The sequence below is a fragment of the Hoplias malabaricus genome, chromosome 4 (assembly GCF_029633855.1).
Source record: "Hoplias malabaricus isolate fHopMal1 chromosome 4, fHopMal1.hap1, whole genome shotgun sequence".
In the NCBI taxonomy this organism is placed as follows: Eukaryota; Metazoa; Chordata; class Actinopteri; order Characiformes; family Erythrinidae; genus Hoplias; species Hoplias malabaricus.
This window is the reverse complement of record NC_089803.1, coordinates 8,756,364-8,774,536: the sequence shown is the minus strand read 5'-3', so window position 1 is coordinate 8,774,536 and position 18,173 is coordinate 8,756,364. Positions and strand designations below refer to the sequence as shown.

General features: G+C 39.0%; 1 protein-coding gene across 1 annotated transcript; it reads right to left on the bottom strand.

Moving 5' to 3' along the window:
• Positions 1-1,399: 1,399 nt before the first annotated feature.
• LOC136694120 (paramyosin-like) lies at positions 1,400-12,834 on the bottom strand. Its single transcript, XM_066667506.1, has 5 exons — positions 12,755-12,834; positions 11,819-11,973; positions 10,035-10,498; positions 3,155-3,360; positions 1,400-1,696 (listed from the first exon to the last, which is right to left on the bottom strand). Exons 1-5 carry the CDS (start codon positions 12,809-12,811, stop codon positions 1,496-1,498), a joined length of 1,083 nt encoding a protein of 360 aa, XP_066523603.1. The 5' UTR covers positions 12,812-12,834; the 3' UTR covers positions 1,400-1,495.
• Between the last annotated feature and the right edge of the window lie 5,339 nt (positions 12,835-18,173).

The following is an 18,173-nucleotide window of genomic DNA, read 5'->3' as shown; positions in this document are numbered from 1 at the left end:
CAAGCACTTTTTTTCCTGGCAACCGGCAACTCAGACTCCTCTATTGGATTGCCAGACAGAAAAACACAAACACACACGTCATGTGACCTAGCTCAAACCAGTCTGTCTGTCTGTTTGCTCTAGCCCTCTGTGTTTAGTTTCTTATTTAGTACTGTGTTTATGTTTAGCGTTAGCTATCTGTGTTTAGTTTCTTATTTAGCACTGTGTTTATGTTTAGCGTTAGCTATCTGTGTTTAGTTTCTTATTTAGCACTGTGTTTATGTTTAGCGTTAGCTATCTGTGTTTAGTTTATTATTTAGCACTGTGTTTATGTTTAGCATTAGCTATCTGTGTTTAGTTTCTTATTTAGCACTATGTTTATGTTTTGCGTTAAGTTTCTGTGTTTGTTTATTTATCTTTCTAGGTCTTAGTGAAGTATCTCTGTCTAGGTCTCTGTCAAATATGTCTGTCTGTCTTTCCTGTTTGCTATAGTTCTCAGTTTTAGGTTTAGTCTGCCCAGCTCTTTGTATTTTAGTTTAGCCTGCTTAGCTCCCTTTGTCTGTCTCTGTTAGCTCCCTGTGTGTTGCCTTTCTGCTAAAGTCTCTTTGTTTTTTTTATAGTCTTTTTTTAATAAAGTATCTGTGTTTTAGCGTGTGCGTCCGCCTCCATCAGTCCGCCATCCGTGATTCCTGACACAATTAAGTGAATGATGTCAATATCAGAGCTGAAAATGTTATATGACTGGACCCATCTGTAGTTTAGTACGATTTATTAATTTTACTAATCTGTAATATATTAACTGTACTCAGTCAGTTATAAATGTGTGTGTCGTCAGTGCTGCAGAGATTAATATAACATGTTAAGTGTAAGCCCTGGTGTCACTGACAGCAGTTTATTCTATTCTTTCTGCTCTGGAGTGTTTGTGTTTTAGTCTGTGCTCCTACCCACTGTCCAGTCACAATACACTTTGACCTATGTATTCTGTACTGTATTCTGAATACTGCCTTTTTCCAATGTTAATCAATCAGAGCATGGTTACTTATGATTTGTATTCTGAGTATGTAATTCTTTTACATGTATTCATTACTCACCAACACTGGTTTAAGCCGAACATTTAATGCTCTTGACTAGTAATTTTAACAATGATGGAAGCTTAAATAAATTATAATTTACTGTCATAAGAAGGTAGAGATATAGATGAGAGTCAACACTTCACACTTAGTCATTGAGTGGACACTGGTGGGGTCAAAGGAAAAAATCAAGAATCTAAGGAAAGCAAAAAATGCCTTGGATATTTTATTGAAATACAGCAAGTTACAAGATCTATTTTTTAAAATTCAAGTTTAATGCTAATGACAAAAAATTCACACAGAATATAAAGTAAAAAAAATAATGAAAGGAAACAAAGAAATACAGGTCATAGATCTAATTAATATGGTGATTTTTAAGTAGTTAAGTATACAGGAAAATGTTTCTATTAAAGCTTGAACAAGGAAAATATTTAGCCTTAGCTTTGTCACTTTTCAATAGCAGAGGTTGCCAAATTGCCAGAGACCTTAAGGTTCTCAAGCTGATTTTTCACAAGGTCATATTGTTTCTGCCATTCCTCCGTGGACAGGGAGGTGGGGTTGATCTCCAGGAACTTGTAGGCATCTTTAGCCTGACTTTGGAATATCTTAACAGATTTGTTACAAGACACTCCAAACATGCCCCAAATCTGTGAAACAAATATTTAGTCTCCATTAATTCAAAATAACAAATAAGGAAAATTCAAATACATTAAAATCCACGAAATTTATAAAAGATTTTATATTACAACTGGTGTCAATAAGAACCTTTACTTATTTACAACTTCAACAAAGCACTAACAAGACCAGAAGACCTCAAGAAGAGCCAAGACATATTTGCTCTTATATCATCCAGAGTTGCTGGAGCAGTTGTGGGCAAACTAAGGCCCACGGGCCACGTACGGCCCCTTAGGCTGTTTTTTTTCCGGCCTCTGAGTATTTAATATATTGTCCTAAAACCGCATTGATTTCACCTTTTCCTGAAATTCAACTGAGTCCATTAGATGTCACACTAAAACCATCACACAAATTCTTAACACAAACTGTAGTTAAAAATGCTGCTTTAAACGCTGTACTGGTTTTGTTTAGACTGTGATACACCAAGCAGAAACAAAGAAAAAAACTATATCAGAAACTATAGCAGAACGGTGATGTTTATGTGACACTACATCTGTTATCTTCCTGTTAGGTTTGAAGAAACCTAATATCAATTTATAGGGACGTAAAGTCAAAATATATCCGATTCTAATATTCCCTGTATTTGTGTTTTGATGCATTGGAAGAAAGAAAAACTACATTAAAATTAAGTGGCATGTGTCTTAATCATTTTAAAAAACCCTCTTTCTTCCTCACAGTCTTGCAACATGGTGCAGATATTGCTCTGAAACATTCATCATCCATTATTTTCATAGTCCTTGTTCCAAAGCATCCTGTTGAGATAGTGATCTTTGAGCATCTGGAATTTGAATTGTAATTTAAATGCAAAGGGTTTTCCAAAGTGTTCCCAAGCCCATGTGGCCATACTAATCATGGCAGCATGACCGTTTCTCATGCCATGTTCTCAAAGGCACTGCAACAGACAGAGATTTCTCTGCATAGCCTCAATCGTTTTATACATTATTCAGAGCAGATGGAAAAATATATTGAATCTTACACTAAACTGTTTTTGAACAGTTTAACAGTTTTCCCACCCAATTTGGCATGAAGTGCTGAGCCACAACACATCTTTGATTGCAAAGAATGAGCCTTTGATGGAAGCTCTTTGGTATCCATAACAATTCAACTGCTTATTATGGATGGTTTTAAGTTTTAAGGATCTTAAAATTCTATCATTATTTTACTTGTGCCTGATGGATGATTTGGACATTCCATTTCCAAAGTTGTGTGGGAATTTAACATTCCTTGATCCACAGTGTGACATGTTTACTGGAGATATGCCATACAAGGACATTCCAAAAAGTTGCATCTGGGATAGTGTTTACCACTTCACCATCACTTATAAAGCTGTTTGAATCAGATTCAAATCTGGTAAATATTTGTTTTCAAAAAAAGTCTTTGGACTATTTTAAAGAAAACAAAAAACAACCTTATTGTTCAACTAAATTTACCTCAGAGGATGTATGCATTGACTTCAGAAATTCTTCCTTAAGGTCAGGTTCATTGATGAGATCTTCACCCACAAAAGTCTTATTTTTGATGACACCCAACAAGCTGTGCACATTGTTCCAGAAGGCTTTCAGCTCAGTGAGGACTTTCTGATTTTTACTCAGGTATATCTGGACATCTTGAAGGTAGGTCGGTTTGGGAATGATGCCTAGTGAAAGTGGAATTGACATAGATGCATTAATTAATAATCTGTGTTTTTCTGCATTTCACACTTGAAAATGTAGTGGCTGTAACATTGTGACTTGTGGTGGGATTAAAACTGTTTTCAAGTGTGACAGACCAGTGAATTATACCTAAACGTGCTCTCCCAGGAATTCTCAAAATTCAAACACACAAATGATCTGCGGGGGGGGGCACAAGCAAATGGATTATTCGCGGGGATCTAGAGCCTACCTGGAATCATTGGGCGCAAAGGGCGCCAGTCCTTCACAGGGCAACACAAACAAACACACATTCACTCACACCTACGGACACTTTTGAGTCGCCAATCCACCTACCAATGTGTGTTTTTGGACTGTGGGAGGAAACCGGAGCACCCGTAGGAAACCCACACGGACACGGGGAGAACACACCAACTCCTCACAGACCCGGAGCGGGAATCGAACCCACAACCTCCAGGTCCCTGGAGCTGTGTGACTGCGACACTACCTGCTGCGCCACCGTGCTGCCCTCAAATGGATTAAGTGTTGGTAAATGGTAAAAGGTGAGAGATGAGAGACTCGAGAGAAACCAAACACCTTTAACAATTACTGGACATTCTGGATCGCGGGAACCAATGGAAATGATTGAGCACTGAGCTTCTACTATGTAGAGGTAGAGAGAGGTGTGTAACTGATTACTTTCTAAGTCCCACTCCAGTCATTGATGCCCCCTAAAATCTCAGTTTGTAAAAATTACAAATGTAGAAGCTATTAGCAAGATATATGTCCCTGTAATACTGTAATTCTACACTTTCACCTTAAATCATCACAAACACTCATGCTAACAATGTTAAAAACAAGATTTTCATTGGTTTTGTCCTTTAACTTGTATGTCCCTGTGGTGGTCAGGAGCAGTGTAGCAGATTATTTCAGCAGATCCACTGACCATCAGATTGTACACACTGTACCTCCAGTGTAACTACAACTGTGACCCCCATCATCATACACTACATCAAAAATGTTTATGCTACTGTTATTGCAGTAATGGATAAATTATATATTAATTGTCATGCTTGTATAGCGTTATGCACATCTTACTAGAATAAATTTAAAAATTATACAAATACAAACAGGATTCAAAAAAGTTGGGACACTAAACAAATTGTGAATAAAATCTTAATGCAATGATGTGGAGGTGCCAACATCCATCCATCCATCCATTATCTGTAACCGCTTATCCAATTTAGGGTTGCGGGGGGTCCAGAGCCTACCTGGAATCATTGGGCGCAAGGCAGGTGCCAACATCTAATATTTTATTCAGAATAGAACACAAATCACAGATCAAAAGTTTAAACTGAGAGAATGTATCATTTTAAGGGAAAAATATGTTGTTTCAAAATTTCATGGCATCAACAAACCCAAAAAAAGTTGTGATAAGGCCATTTTTGATCACTGTGTGGCATCCCCCCTTCTTCTTACAACACTGAACAGACGTCTGGGGACAGAGGAGACCTGTTTCTCAAGTTTAGAAATAGGAATGCTCCCATTCATGTCTAATACAGGCCTCTAACTGTTCAATCATCTTGGGCCTTCTTTGTCGCACCTTCCTCTTTATAATGCACCAAATGTTCTCTATAGGTGAAAGATCTGGACTGCAGGCTGGCCATTTCAGTACCCGGATCCTTCTCCTACGAAGCCATGATGTTGTGATTGCTGCAGAATGTGGTCTGGCATTATCTTGTTGAATGCAGGGTCTTCCCTGAAAGAGATGATGTCTAGATGGGAGCATATGTTGTTCTAGAACCTGAACATAGTTCTCTGCATTAATGGTGCCTTTCCAGACATGCAAGCTGCCCATGCCACAAGCACTCATGCAAACCCATACCATCAGTGATGCAGGCTTCTGAACGGAGCGTTGATAACAACTTGGGTTATCCTTGTCCTCTCTGGTCCAGATGACATGGCGTCCCAGTGTTCCATAAAGAACTTCAAATCGTGACTCATCTGACCACAGAACAGTCTTCCATTTTGCCACACTCCATTTTAAAAGACCCCTGGCCCTGTGCAAACGTCTGAGCTTGTGGAGCTTGCTTAGAAATGGCTTCCTCTTTGCACTGTAGAGTTTCAGCTGGCAACGGCGGATGGCACGGTGGATTTTGTTCACTGACAATGCTTTCTGGAATTCCTGAGCCCATTCTGTTATTTCCTTGACAGTAGCATTCCTGTTTGAAGTGCAGTGATGTTTAAGGGCCCGGAGATCATGAGCATCCAGTAGAGTTTTACGGCCTTGACCCTTACGCACAGCAATTGTTCCAGATTCTCAGAATCTTTTGATGATGTTATGCACGATTGATGATGATAACTTAAAAGTCTTTGCTATTTTACGCTGGGTAGCACCATTCTGGTATCACTGCACTATCTTTCTGCACATTACATTTACAGTTACATTTACTCAGATTACACTTTTGATCTGTCATCTATGTTCTATTACGAATAAAATATTGACATTTGCCATCTCCACATCATTGCATTCAGTTTTTATTCACAATTTGTTTAGTGTCCCAACTTTTTTGGAATACAGTTTGTACAAAAACAAATAATGTAACAGAGTAAATCTAACAAAGATTATATTTTGTAAAATAGTAGATTTGTTGTGAGCTTAACGTGGTGAAGGAGTTTGTGTGCCTACATGAGTTAAGGAGGTATGTTGTCAGGGGTTAAGAGGTACTGCAAATGCTGGAGCCCTATTGTTTTTGTCTGTTCCCAATTTTTCAACATGCAAATATGGAATATCTCAGCGAAATATAAAGATATTTACAAGCAGTTTGCTTTATTTCATACTCTGCAAATTGCCTTACAACTTTGCAATTACAACTATTGTCAAAAAATTCATACTTTATCCACAATAGTCAGGTATGTGAAAATGGAGCTTTTCGAACTCCTCCCTGGAAATTTGTCTTAGCAATAAACAACTGGTATTTTTGAAGTCTGTATAGACTGTAGGTAAATAATTATCAAAAAAATGTAGAACCTTTGACACGCTCTTGTGGCAGTTATTTAACAAATATGCATGGGCGGGGCTCGATGCACTCTTTGAGCTATAACTACAACAAATTTCACTCAAATCAAACAAAACTTGGTACACATATGTACGTCATTACTCTGAAGTAGTGTGCCAAATATGACCACATTGCACAGAAAGGGGGCGCTACAATTAGACAGCAACTGGTTGCACAGGTTATTAATTGATTACACTGCCACCTAGAGATGCAGTACCAGCAAGTTGAGATAGATATATTCTGAAGACCACGGGAAAGGACCTTGTGCATTTTCGTAACATATGCCAAAAGCATTTTTGAGTTACAGCTGTTTTTTATGTGATGTTTCAAAGGCAAGCTGCACATCTCTATTTAAGCAGAGGCTGCAATCACAGTAACGAAAGTTCCACATTTTTTTGATAATTACTAAAGTTCAGGTTCTTACGATTCTCATGATACCACATATGTCCAAGGACTAGTTCTTGATCAAATATTTGTCCGTTACATCTCATTTACACCTGCAGACTCGTTATGCACAATCCCCCCTCAGCCCCTCCCTCTCCTCCACACACAGACTTTCACCTCTCCCCCTCCCCTCCCCCTGCCAGTCAGAGAGGGCCAGAGGACACAGACATTTGAAAGCAGATCTGAACAAATCAACAATAAAATTATGACCACATCTTTATTTTACTTTCAGTGTTTTCAGCTCCGCTGTCCACAGGAGAACTTTGTAGATCTAAAATGAGAGAGAAGGGTCCACTTCTTGCTCTGCATACTTTCATTGCCCTTTTTCATATGTTCTTCAATGGTCAGGACACCTACATAGCAGCTATGCTGAAAATGTATAAGCTATTGCCTCTGCCTTCATTTCTATAATGTGGACCAGCAGAGTAGGTGTGTGTAACAGTGTGGACAGTGAGTGGACACAGGTTTTAAAGTCTCAAGCAGCACTGCTCTGTCTGATCCACTCATAAAAGGACAATACACACGGACATATCACCACAATGTCAGTGTCACTACAGTGCTGAGAATGTATGAGCAACTGTCTCTGAATTTATGTCTATAAGTTTGACCAGTAAAATTGGTGTATCCCAGTGTGGACAGTGAGTTGACACAGGTGTTAAAATCTCCAGCAGCACTGCTGTGTCTTATCCACTCATAACTGCGCTACACACACTGACCTATCACCACAATGTCAGTGTCACTGCAGTGCTGAGAATTATCCACCACCTAAATTATATCTGCTTTGTGGGGGTCCTGAACATTGGGTCAGAATCCACGGTGAAACTCCAGAGTCAGTTCTGTGCTCTGTGCTGTCTCTGTAACCCAAGCCACACGTTCACCTGTCTACAGACCAGAAATTCACCCACTCATTCACTACCACTCCCTCTTAAAATCCTGCTCTGCTGAGACACCAGAACACCAAGGATCATACGTAAAAGCTCTATAAAGTCTATACTAAAGTGTGGCTCCTGTATGATGACATGTCATATGCTAACCCCTTGCTCTGCAAAGGATTTCTCGCTTTCACACTGGTCTTTAATGATCTGGACACCCATACAGCAGGTATGACTCAAGTGTTGGAGTTGTAAATCCCTCAGCATCACTGCTGGACTGAGAATAGTCCACAACCAAACACTGCCAGCAGACAGTGTCTTGTGTCTACTGATGACTCGAGTACAAGCAACTCCACATCATATCTGCTGTTTGTGGGTCCTGAACATTAGGGTGAAAAACCAGGGTTCAACTCCAGAGTGACTTCTGTGCTCTATACTGTTTCTGTCATCCGCTACTCCTCCATCTCATGCTACACCTCCAAAGAGATGCTAGGACAGCATGGAACACCTTACAAACACTACACAAACTTCCCCAAAAGCCCCTACTATCTCAGGACAGCTCATATGCTAGCACATTGTCCTTCTACCAGCTTGGACCCCGGGAATGGTCGCTTGTGGCTATATTTATAGTTGGGTTCACCTCAACATAAAACATGGGCTCTGGAACCAATCTACTTGAGAGAGGCCGGATGCTCTTTCACACTGGAGGTATAGGGCAGGAGTAGGCTTACTCATAGACCCCGGGCTCAGTGCCAGTACAGTTTCAGAAAAAAGGTACAGTAAAAGTACAATGTTGGTCACTAAAAATACAGAGAGGTAGGTACATTACATTCTCTTCTCCAGCACGGTGGCGCAACAGGTAGTGTCGCAGTCACATAGCTCCAGAGGCCTGGAGGTTGTGGGTTCGATTCCTGCTCCGGGTGACTGTCTGTGAGGAGTTGGTGTATTCTCCCCGTGTCCGCGTGGGTTTCCTCCGGGTGCTCCGATTTCCTCCCACAGTCCAAAAACACACATTGATAAGTGGATTGGCGACTCAAAAAGTGTCTGTGTGTGTGTGTCTGTGTTGCCCTGTGAAGGACTGGCGCCCCCTCCAGGGTGTATTCCTGCCTTGCCCCCAATGATTCCAGGTAGGCTCTGGACCCACCGCAACCCTGACTTGGATAAGCGGTTACAGATAATGAATGAATGAATCTTTCATTATAAAACTGTTTCATATAAAAACATAATATATGTCCTGGAGATGAAACGGGGCATATGAAATCAACACAATTTTAAAATCTACAATTATAATAATATAAGGTACAATTATATTCCCTAATTAAAGATACAGATATGTTCCCCTTGAGGGTACCACCACAGTGACAGAATTTCTGACAGTGTGTGATGGGGTTTATCTGGATGAGAGGGTAGTTGCCATACACCTTTGTGTAGTTTGTGCTTGTGCACTGAATAGTAGTTTAGTGTACCCAGCCTTCTTGGGAACCCAAGATGGGGTGCTGGAAAGTACTCATTCTGGCGACTTCATTGTCTTGATGGGGAACTTTAATTTTAATGCTCACATAGGCAATGACAATGAGACCTGGAGGGGCATGACTGGAGGGTGCATGGGAATTTAATCTACCAATTCTCATGTGCTTTGTGGATCTAGAGAGGGCATTTGACCATGTCCCTTTGGGGGAGCTCCAGGAGTATGGGGTGAGCTACGAGCTATCCAGTCCCTATCTAAACAGAGCAGGAATCGGCACCTCCAAATCTGAGACCCCACAACCCAGACCCATATAAGCAGTAGACAATGGAAGAATGGATGGTGTTGTGAGCTAGTATGAAGAACAAAGTTTGTTTCCAGATGTACTCCTTGATAATATGGATTTTTTTTAAATCACCTGCAGACCTGATTTAACATAATGAAGCATTGGTTAATGAAACTCGGCACTGGATGATGACCACATAATACTGGACTGCCATGAGGAGAGATGTGGCAAAAGTTAAACAAACACATTCATATACAGAAAATCACTGTATATATAAAAATGCACTGCATTAATTTTATTAGATTTTATTTTAATGTTATTTATCCATTTTTCTGAGCCAGTGTTTACTATCCAAATTAAATAGATTTTTTATTATCTCAGGTGCTTAAAATTTTGCACAGTCCAGTGTTGTGTGGGGATGGACAGATCAGCAGCTCATATACAGAAATTACTCTTAAAAACTTTTTTTTCATATTACTTGCAGCATGTAGCATATAAAGTAACAAGGCCACATAAACAAATACATATTTATGTATCCATATGTAAAGAGACTCACCCAGGTCAGTTTGGATTTTGGCTAGACTCATCCGCTTGTCAATCAGCTGTACCTGCAGGTTCCATGCTCTCTGTTTTGCAGATGCCTTCAAACTGTGCAAACCATTCAGTTCTGCTTCAAGTCTCCTGATATTGGCAGTAGCCTCAGGAACAAATTTTGATTCTGTAGCTGCTTTAATTATAGGACCAATGAAGGGCACAAATACAGCCACAATGGTCATTTTTTGAGTTTCGGCTGCCAAATCTCTCACTGCCCTCTGAAGCTGATTATTCTTGACATCAATTTTCCTCTGGATCTCTTCAGTCTCAGCATTGGTGTCATTCAGCTGCCCTTCAAGTTTCTTTATAGAGTCTTTTATTGCCTGCTGCTCCTCTGAGAGCCTCTGCAGTGCAATTTCTGTTTCTTTCTTTTCTGTAATGATGTCACTTGTTGTTGTAGCTACATCCTTGTTGAGTGTTTCATACCTAAACATTAGTCATTGGAATAAGACTTGAAAATTATTAGTGAGTCCCTTTAGTGTGTCTTGTTTTGTAAGCTGTACAAAGGAGGACAAAGAGAGAAACAGCGGCTGTTCAAAAGTTAATATTGAACCAACCTTATTCAGTAGAGAGAGTTGAAACAGACATGAAGACACCAGTTGGAATATTAAGTATCACTATGTTCATGTGTTGTGGAGTAGTGTGTAAAATGCACTTAGGTAGACAGCAAATACTTCACATACACATTTCATCCACTGGGGGTCACTAGCTTTCTTTCTGTGGTTTGGGGCAGCATAAAGGCCTCAGAATGATGGATGTCCAGGTATGCTTGTAATGGGATGTGTTGGATGATGTACGCCAAACTCCCTATCCTTTGTTTGTTATGCAGATCTGTTTTTCTATATCTATATATTTTTAAAACAAAAACTTTCTTAATGTGACTGCCTAGCGACTACTGGTCGCCCTTGAGAGGGTCATGCTTGGATTGACTGAGACCCCTGGTGGTAAGCTCGCATTCCCCCATTTCCATTTGCATCATACATGCATCCACACGCTTAGGTTAAGGAGTAGGATTTACGCCCTAAAGAGATTCTTTCTTAATTGTCCGAACCTCAACAGGTGCTATTGATAAGTTTTCTATTACGAAAGTGTTATCGGGTTTTTGAGAGTTAGTAAGCAGTAAGCCAGGGTTTGTGTCTGCTAACATTAGCATACTTTTTAGCATTTAGCATTAATTCTGGTAGTAAGTGCTGTGTGTTATAATGGCCAGAGTGTCGGTGGAACCCAGGTTTTGTTGATGACAAAGAGTTAGAATGATATTTTTGAGAGTTACTCATGAATGACGACCAGTGGTAGCACCTGCTAACTTAACTAGATAAGCTCACTTTGTAGCTTTGGACATCAATTCTTTTTTTGCCGGTTTTAATACCAAAGCTGTAATAACACTGTCCAGTGTATGTTATGAGCGATATATAGGTTTTATCATGTAGTCAACATCATTTTACACACATTCTGCAGGATCAATACTGAGGTAGTATGTGTGTATCACTAGAAGCCCCGATTGTGTTTAGCAGTTGACCGATGCGAGCGATATATTTAATATATTAGTAATGTTATTTTAATCACTTTTTGCTTATTTTAAATTTGGTTTGTTCATCTTAAACTCTTGGGGGAAAATGTAGATTCCAATTCTTATTAATATACTGTTTTAAGTCTGAATATCACAAACACAAAATTGACAAAATTCAAATGTACTTCTTACAGACCAAAGATTTCAAATCTTTAATATAAGAGAAATTGTATTACCTTTGGACCATCTTGTCCACATCTTGAATAATCTCCAAGATCCTGAGTCTTGCTTCCTCTAAGGCTTTTATAGCTTCTGTTGTTTTATTATTCTTGATTGCATCGATCAGCTTGGGAAGTAGTGAAGAAACTAAGTTTTGGCTGCCCTCCACACACTGCAGTGGAAAGAAAAATATGACATATGTAAATGTTACTTTATTTAATTTTTAACTGATAGTTAAAAAGTGCAACTTAAAATGCATCATGTGGTAAGAAGCGTAACTGAACTGATTTGAATTAACCAGTCCAAAACAAACTTAGTTTAAATGAACAAAAGTAATATTTCACATCAGTTCAGTTGGGATATTATGTCTTTGTAAACTTGCTTTAATTATATTTTACAGTGTTCTTGAATTGCCTTGTGTTTCTTATATTTTTTTTTTATTTTGATCACAAATATAGCATGAATATGAAGTGAAGTGCTTTTATTTGTCCAGATGCGAAAACCTCGTTACATTCAGAGGGCTTGAAAAGCAAAGCCAAGTTACTATTTAAAAAACTTCAGAAGAAAGTTCCTGGAAAGGAATGCCATCACATTTTATGATGAATATTCATTGTGAAGCCTCTCACATACATGATAAAAATCTGCTTGGCTGTGGACCAGTGCAAAGGTCCAATATTGGGATTATTACAAACCATAGCTCAATAGTGCAATGTGAAAATACTTTTCTGAAACCTCACTGACATCCATGTGACAAGACTGATGTTCTTAATGATTTGAGCAAGAACAACTGGGGTCCTGCACCTTTAGTATTTGGACCTTTAGTTACTATTACAGTGTTAACATATACTGAAAGGTTACCACATATGATGCTGCTTACCTCTGTCATGAGGTAAATTGGTGTTACAGGAACCGATTTAATAAAATTTAAACACATTTGAAAAGATGTAACGTACCTTCAGCATGACCGCTTCAGAAGATTTAAAGACAAGCTGTGTTTCCACAGCTCGCATTCTGAGGAGCTGCTCCAGTTTGGGGAATTTAGCCAAACACAAGTAGGAGAGGTGAAAGAGAAGAGAGATCTGCTGCGACGAGGGGAGAAGTCTCTCAATGAATCCAGGGTCCCATGTGATGGGCACGATTTCTGTGATTTTCACAAAAAAAATATGGATCAATATATATATTTAGTTATTAAGAAACATAACGTAAAACAAATCTTAAACTGCATTAGACACCTTAAGAAATGACATTAGAATAGATTAAATTATTGGTATGGTTTTACTTGCCCTTGCTGTCAGCCATTGTATGTAAAGGTGGATTGGTGATGGGTGGTGTCCTAAACATCAATGATTGAATATTTAGAGAATGGAGTAATGTTAAAAGGTGACAAAAGTTATGAAGCTGCAGAGAGAAGCTTACGTGCAGAGATTTGACCTTCTTCAAGGTGTAGAGAACTGAGCCCTCACTGAAGCAGTTTTAGACTATAATGCCCCTCCTCCCTAAAAAGAGGGTAAGACACAGTCAGAGCATTGATGAAATTTGACACTTCCAACAGGAGCTGTTTATTTGAATTATATGGAAAAGTAATGTGACACCACATATAAAATAAAGACTGACATTTTTGTAGCTATTTGAATTAAATTTTTTACATTTATATAAAATTTGATTATTTCATTAATTTGACAAAGGACTTAAGGATAACATTTATAAAACTGAACTATTTTCTATTACATTGCTTATAGGTACAAAAACAGTTTAGCCCTAGCAAAACCAGCACTGGGTCAGAAAGGAAGAGGTTCAGGAAAGGTTTTATGGTGAAGTCTGTAGTGCAGTTTTCTGTCTATGCTGATTAATAATAATGTGTCTCATTTTCAGCAAATGTCTCTGTGCCACATTCATCCCTCAAAAAAAATACATATTCTTTAGAGTTTTATTGTGATATCTGTCTTGTAAAAACGCAGTCCAATGACTGCATCTGCTAAAATCTACTGCTAACAAATGCTGTCTTTTTCACTCACACAAGACAACTTCCTTGTGCTTTCACTGATACACGTGTAAACAGTAGGAACTTTATAGATTGTGCCAAACATAGAAATGTGCTTGGCAGATATATTTAATTTAGATTTGTTTCTAGAATAATGAGACTTCACTATAGTTGTTTATGCTTTTAATTAAAAATGTGCTAAAACATATTTGGTTGAAGGTTGAAGCTGCTTCTCACCACATGCCATGTTCAAACAGGTCCAAACACACACAAGAATAAACAACACAAAGCACCCCAGATATGTATTCTTCATAACTACACAACTACAATAAAATCTCCTAAAATAACCCCAAGACACTCATTAAAGGGGGGCTGCTAGGCATGCTAGATGCTCCCTTCATGCTTTTGCATCAGACACAGAAGTTTGGTGCTCAGATTATAAAAAAACATCCATATTCCTGTTCCAACAATGTTTTAAGAGTTGAAGGTGAGGTAAGAGAGAAAACCAACAAGAGCAGCAGCTGTGTGTGTGTTGTAACACTCTTTACCCAGAGAGAAGTGTGATGTATAGGGGTCTCGACTTTGCAGTGGGGAGCAGCAGGAAACACATGGATAGCACACAGACATGGTGGTAGATACTCCAAAAGGCTTATTTATTCACAGCAGCAACCCTGTAAAGCCAGGTCTCATAGCTACTAACGTTCCATACATGAAAAGAGAACGTACAAGACACCATGGTAGTGTTACTGAACAATAAGAGAATATTAATCTAAAAAATTAAGAACCTTGGAGTGCCATGCTATTCCACATACTCCCAGATTCTCCGGGGAAGGCTAGGGACGATAAGCCCAGCTGGTTTCCTTTGGCTTGGCTTTGTGAGTTGGCAAACTGTGCAGGACATGACATACCTCTTTACGTCTGAGGCCACCTTAGGCCAGAAGAATCTGAGTTTCAGAGCTGCCAAAGTCTTCGAAACAGTTCTGAAAATGAAGTGGGCTTTATAGACAATTTATAGACAAAGACAGTTACTTTTTTTAGGGCAAGCCTGATTTTATAGGTAGGGATGGTATCCAACACATGCAGGAGGGTGCTGCCTTACTTTCTTGCAGCATAGCAAATAGTCTTTTAGCAGAGTAGTGTAAAAAGCTGCTGACAATCCAGAGCCGGGACCAGGCCACAGACAGACAGGCTAAACTGACCATCTCCGAACTGGCTTGAGGCTTCACCTAGGTTCTACTGTACTGAGACTGTGTCTTTCCCCTGAATTAAATGTAGAAGTAGAAAAACAAAATCAGCCTGTTTCAACAACCTAATCAATATTAAATCATACACATGATAGCAGCAACACCTCAGAACTTAAATTTGAGTTACTCAATATAAGATCACTAAACTCCAAAGCAGCCATTGTAAATGATATTAGTTATCATAAATTTGACATTTTCTGTCTCATGGAAACAAGGGTTAGACCAAATGAATATTCAGCACTAAATGAGCCACCACTCTAGACTATAATTATGTGCATAGCCCAAGATTATCAGGCAAATGAGGTGGAATATGTGTAATTTACCAAAATACCTCAGACGTCAGTCTTAAACAATGTGACACCTTCACTTCTTTTGAGGTTCTCTCCACCGTTATTACAAATCCGGTCACAAAAAAGGACGCATTTTTATTATGTAACATTTACAGACCACCAGGGCCTTACTCTCAGAGAATTTCTCTACAAACCTAGATGTGTGCAATCACAAAGTTATAATTGTAAGGAGATTTCAATATCCATTTTGAGAAGGCAGGTGACCCACTAAAAAAGGCATTTACTTCAATCCTATACTCTATTGGTATTACTCAAACTGTAACAGGGCACACATACTACCATAGTCACACTCTACATTTAGTTTTGACACTTGGTCTTAACAAAGACAAAATTAATATCATACAGCAAACCTCAGCAATCTCCGACCATTACCTAATTTCATTTGAACTACGTCTTAGCCATAATATATGTACGTCCCCTCGCTATTCTACAAAGTGTATTATAAAACCATCTACCATGCTACAATTTATAGAAAACCTCCCAGAACTATTAACTCAAGTTCCCACTCCATCAGACCCAATGGAGCTAGATGTACTAACTGACTACTCAGAAAATACCTTTCTATCTACTTTAAAAGGTGTGGCACCACTTAAAAGAAAAAGTATGAGACAAAAAAAGCTCACCCCATGGTACAATGATAAAACCCATACCTTAAATCAAACATCACGGAAACTAGAGCAGAAATGGCGATCAACCAAGCTGGAAGTGTTCCATTCTGCCTGGAAGTACAGCCTTAGAGTATAGAATGCCTTCACTAAAGCTCGCTCAGCTTATCTGGCCTTGCTGATCTCCAATAATAAAAATAATCCTAGAGTACTGTTTAATGTGTTTTCCAGAATTACAAAAATCAGGCAGGTTCTGAACAACAAATTCCGGCAACTCTCAACAGTAAAGTCTTTATGGACTTTCGTACAAACCAGATTCCAAAAAAGTTGGGACACTAAACAAATTGTGAATAAAAACTGAATGCAATGATGTGGAGATGGCAAATGTTCTATTACGAAAAAAATATTGACATAGATGACAGATCAAAAGTTTAATCTGAGTAAATGTAACATTTTAAAGGAAAAATATGTTGATTCAAAACTTCATGGTGTCAACAAATCCCAATAAAGTTGGGACAAGGCCATTTTTTACCACTGTGTGGCATCCCCCCTTCTTCTTACAACACTCAACAGACGTCTGGGGACAGAGAAGACCAGTTTCTCAATACAGGCCTCTAACTGTTCAATCATCTTGGGCCTTCTTTGTCACATGTTCCTCTTTATGATGTGCCAAATGTTCTCTATAGGTGAAAGATCTGGACTGCAGGCTGGCCATTTCAGTACCCGGATCCTTCTCCTACGTAGCCATGATGTTGTGATTGCTGCAGAATGTGGTCTGGCATTATCTTGTTGAAAAATGCAGGGTCTTCCCTGAAAGAGATGACATCTAGATGGGAGCATATGTTGTTCTAGAACCTGAACATAGTACTCTGCATTAATGGTGCCTTTCCAGACATGCAAGCTGCCCATGCCACAAGCACTCATGCAACCCCATACCATCAGTGATGCAGGCTTCTGAACGGAGCGTTGATAACAACTTGGGTTATCCTTGTCCTCTCTGGTCCAGATGACATGGCGTCCCAGTGTTCCATTAAGAACTTCAAATTTTGGTTCATCTGACCACAGAACAGTCTTCCATTTTCCCACACTCCATTTTAAAAGACCCCTGGCCTAGTGCAAATGTCTGAGCTTGTGGAGTTTGCTTAGAAATGGCTTTCTCTTTGCACTGTAGAGTTTCAGCTGGCACGGTGGATTGTGTTCACTGACAATGCTTTCTGGAAGTATTCCTGAGCCCGTTCTGTTATTTCCTTGACAGTGGCATTCCTTTTTGAGGTGCAGTGATGTTTAAGGGCCCGGAGATCACGAGCATCCAGTGGAGTTTTACAGCCTTGACCCTTATGCACAGCAATTGTTCCAGATTCTCTGAATCTTTTGATGATGTTATGCACGGTTGATGATGATAACTTAAAAGTCTTTGCTATTTTACCACTTATTGCTACTTGTCCCAACTTTTTGGGGATTTGTTGACACTGTGAATTTTTGAATCAACATATTTTTCCTTTAAAATGTTACATTTAATCAGATAAAACTTTTGATCTGTCATCTATGTTCTATTACAAATAAAATATTGAAATTTGCCATCTCCACATCATTTGCATTCAGTTTTTATTCACAATTTGTTTAGTGTCCCAACTTTTTTGGAATCCGGTTTGTAATGATAAAATTGAGACAACAAACTCAATCCACACTATTAAATCTGATCTGGCTGCCACCCGATGTGGCTAATGTAATCATAAAAGAAAGATTTGAAACCTTTTACCCACTCCTGCAGTTAGAACTAGAGAAGATTATCACCACCACAAACTGTACAACTTTCACACTTGAAGCAATTCCCAGAAATCCTGGGCTATGTACCCAAAGCTTTTAAACTAGCAGTTATTAAACCCCTGATCAAGAAACTAAATTAACTTGATGCTAGCACATTGTCTAATTACAGGCCTATTTCTAAATCTGCCATTTCTATCGAAGATCTTAGAAAAAGCTGTGGCCCAACAACTTAGTTCATATCTACATAAGAATCATATATATGAAAAATTCCAATCTGGATTCAGGCCACATCATAGCACTGAGACAGCTCTAGTCATGATAACAAACTATCTTCTTCTAGCCTCTGATCAAGGCCACATATCCCTGTTGGTGCTTTCTCAGCGCAGATTTTGATACAATAGACCACAATATTCTCCTAGAAATGT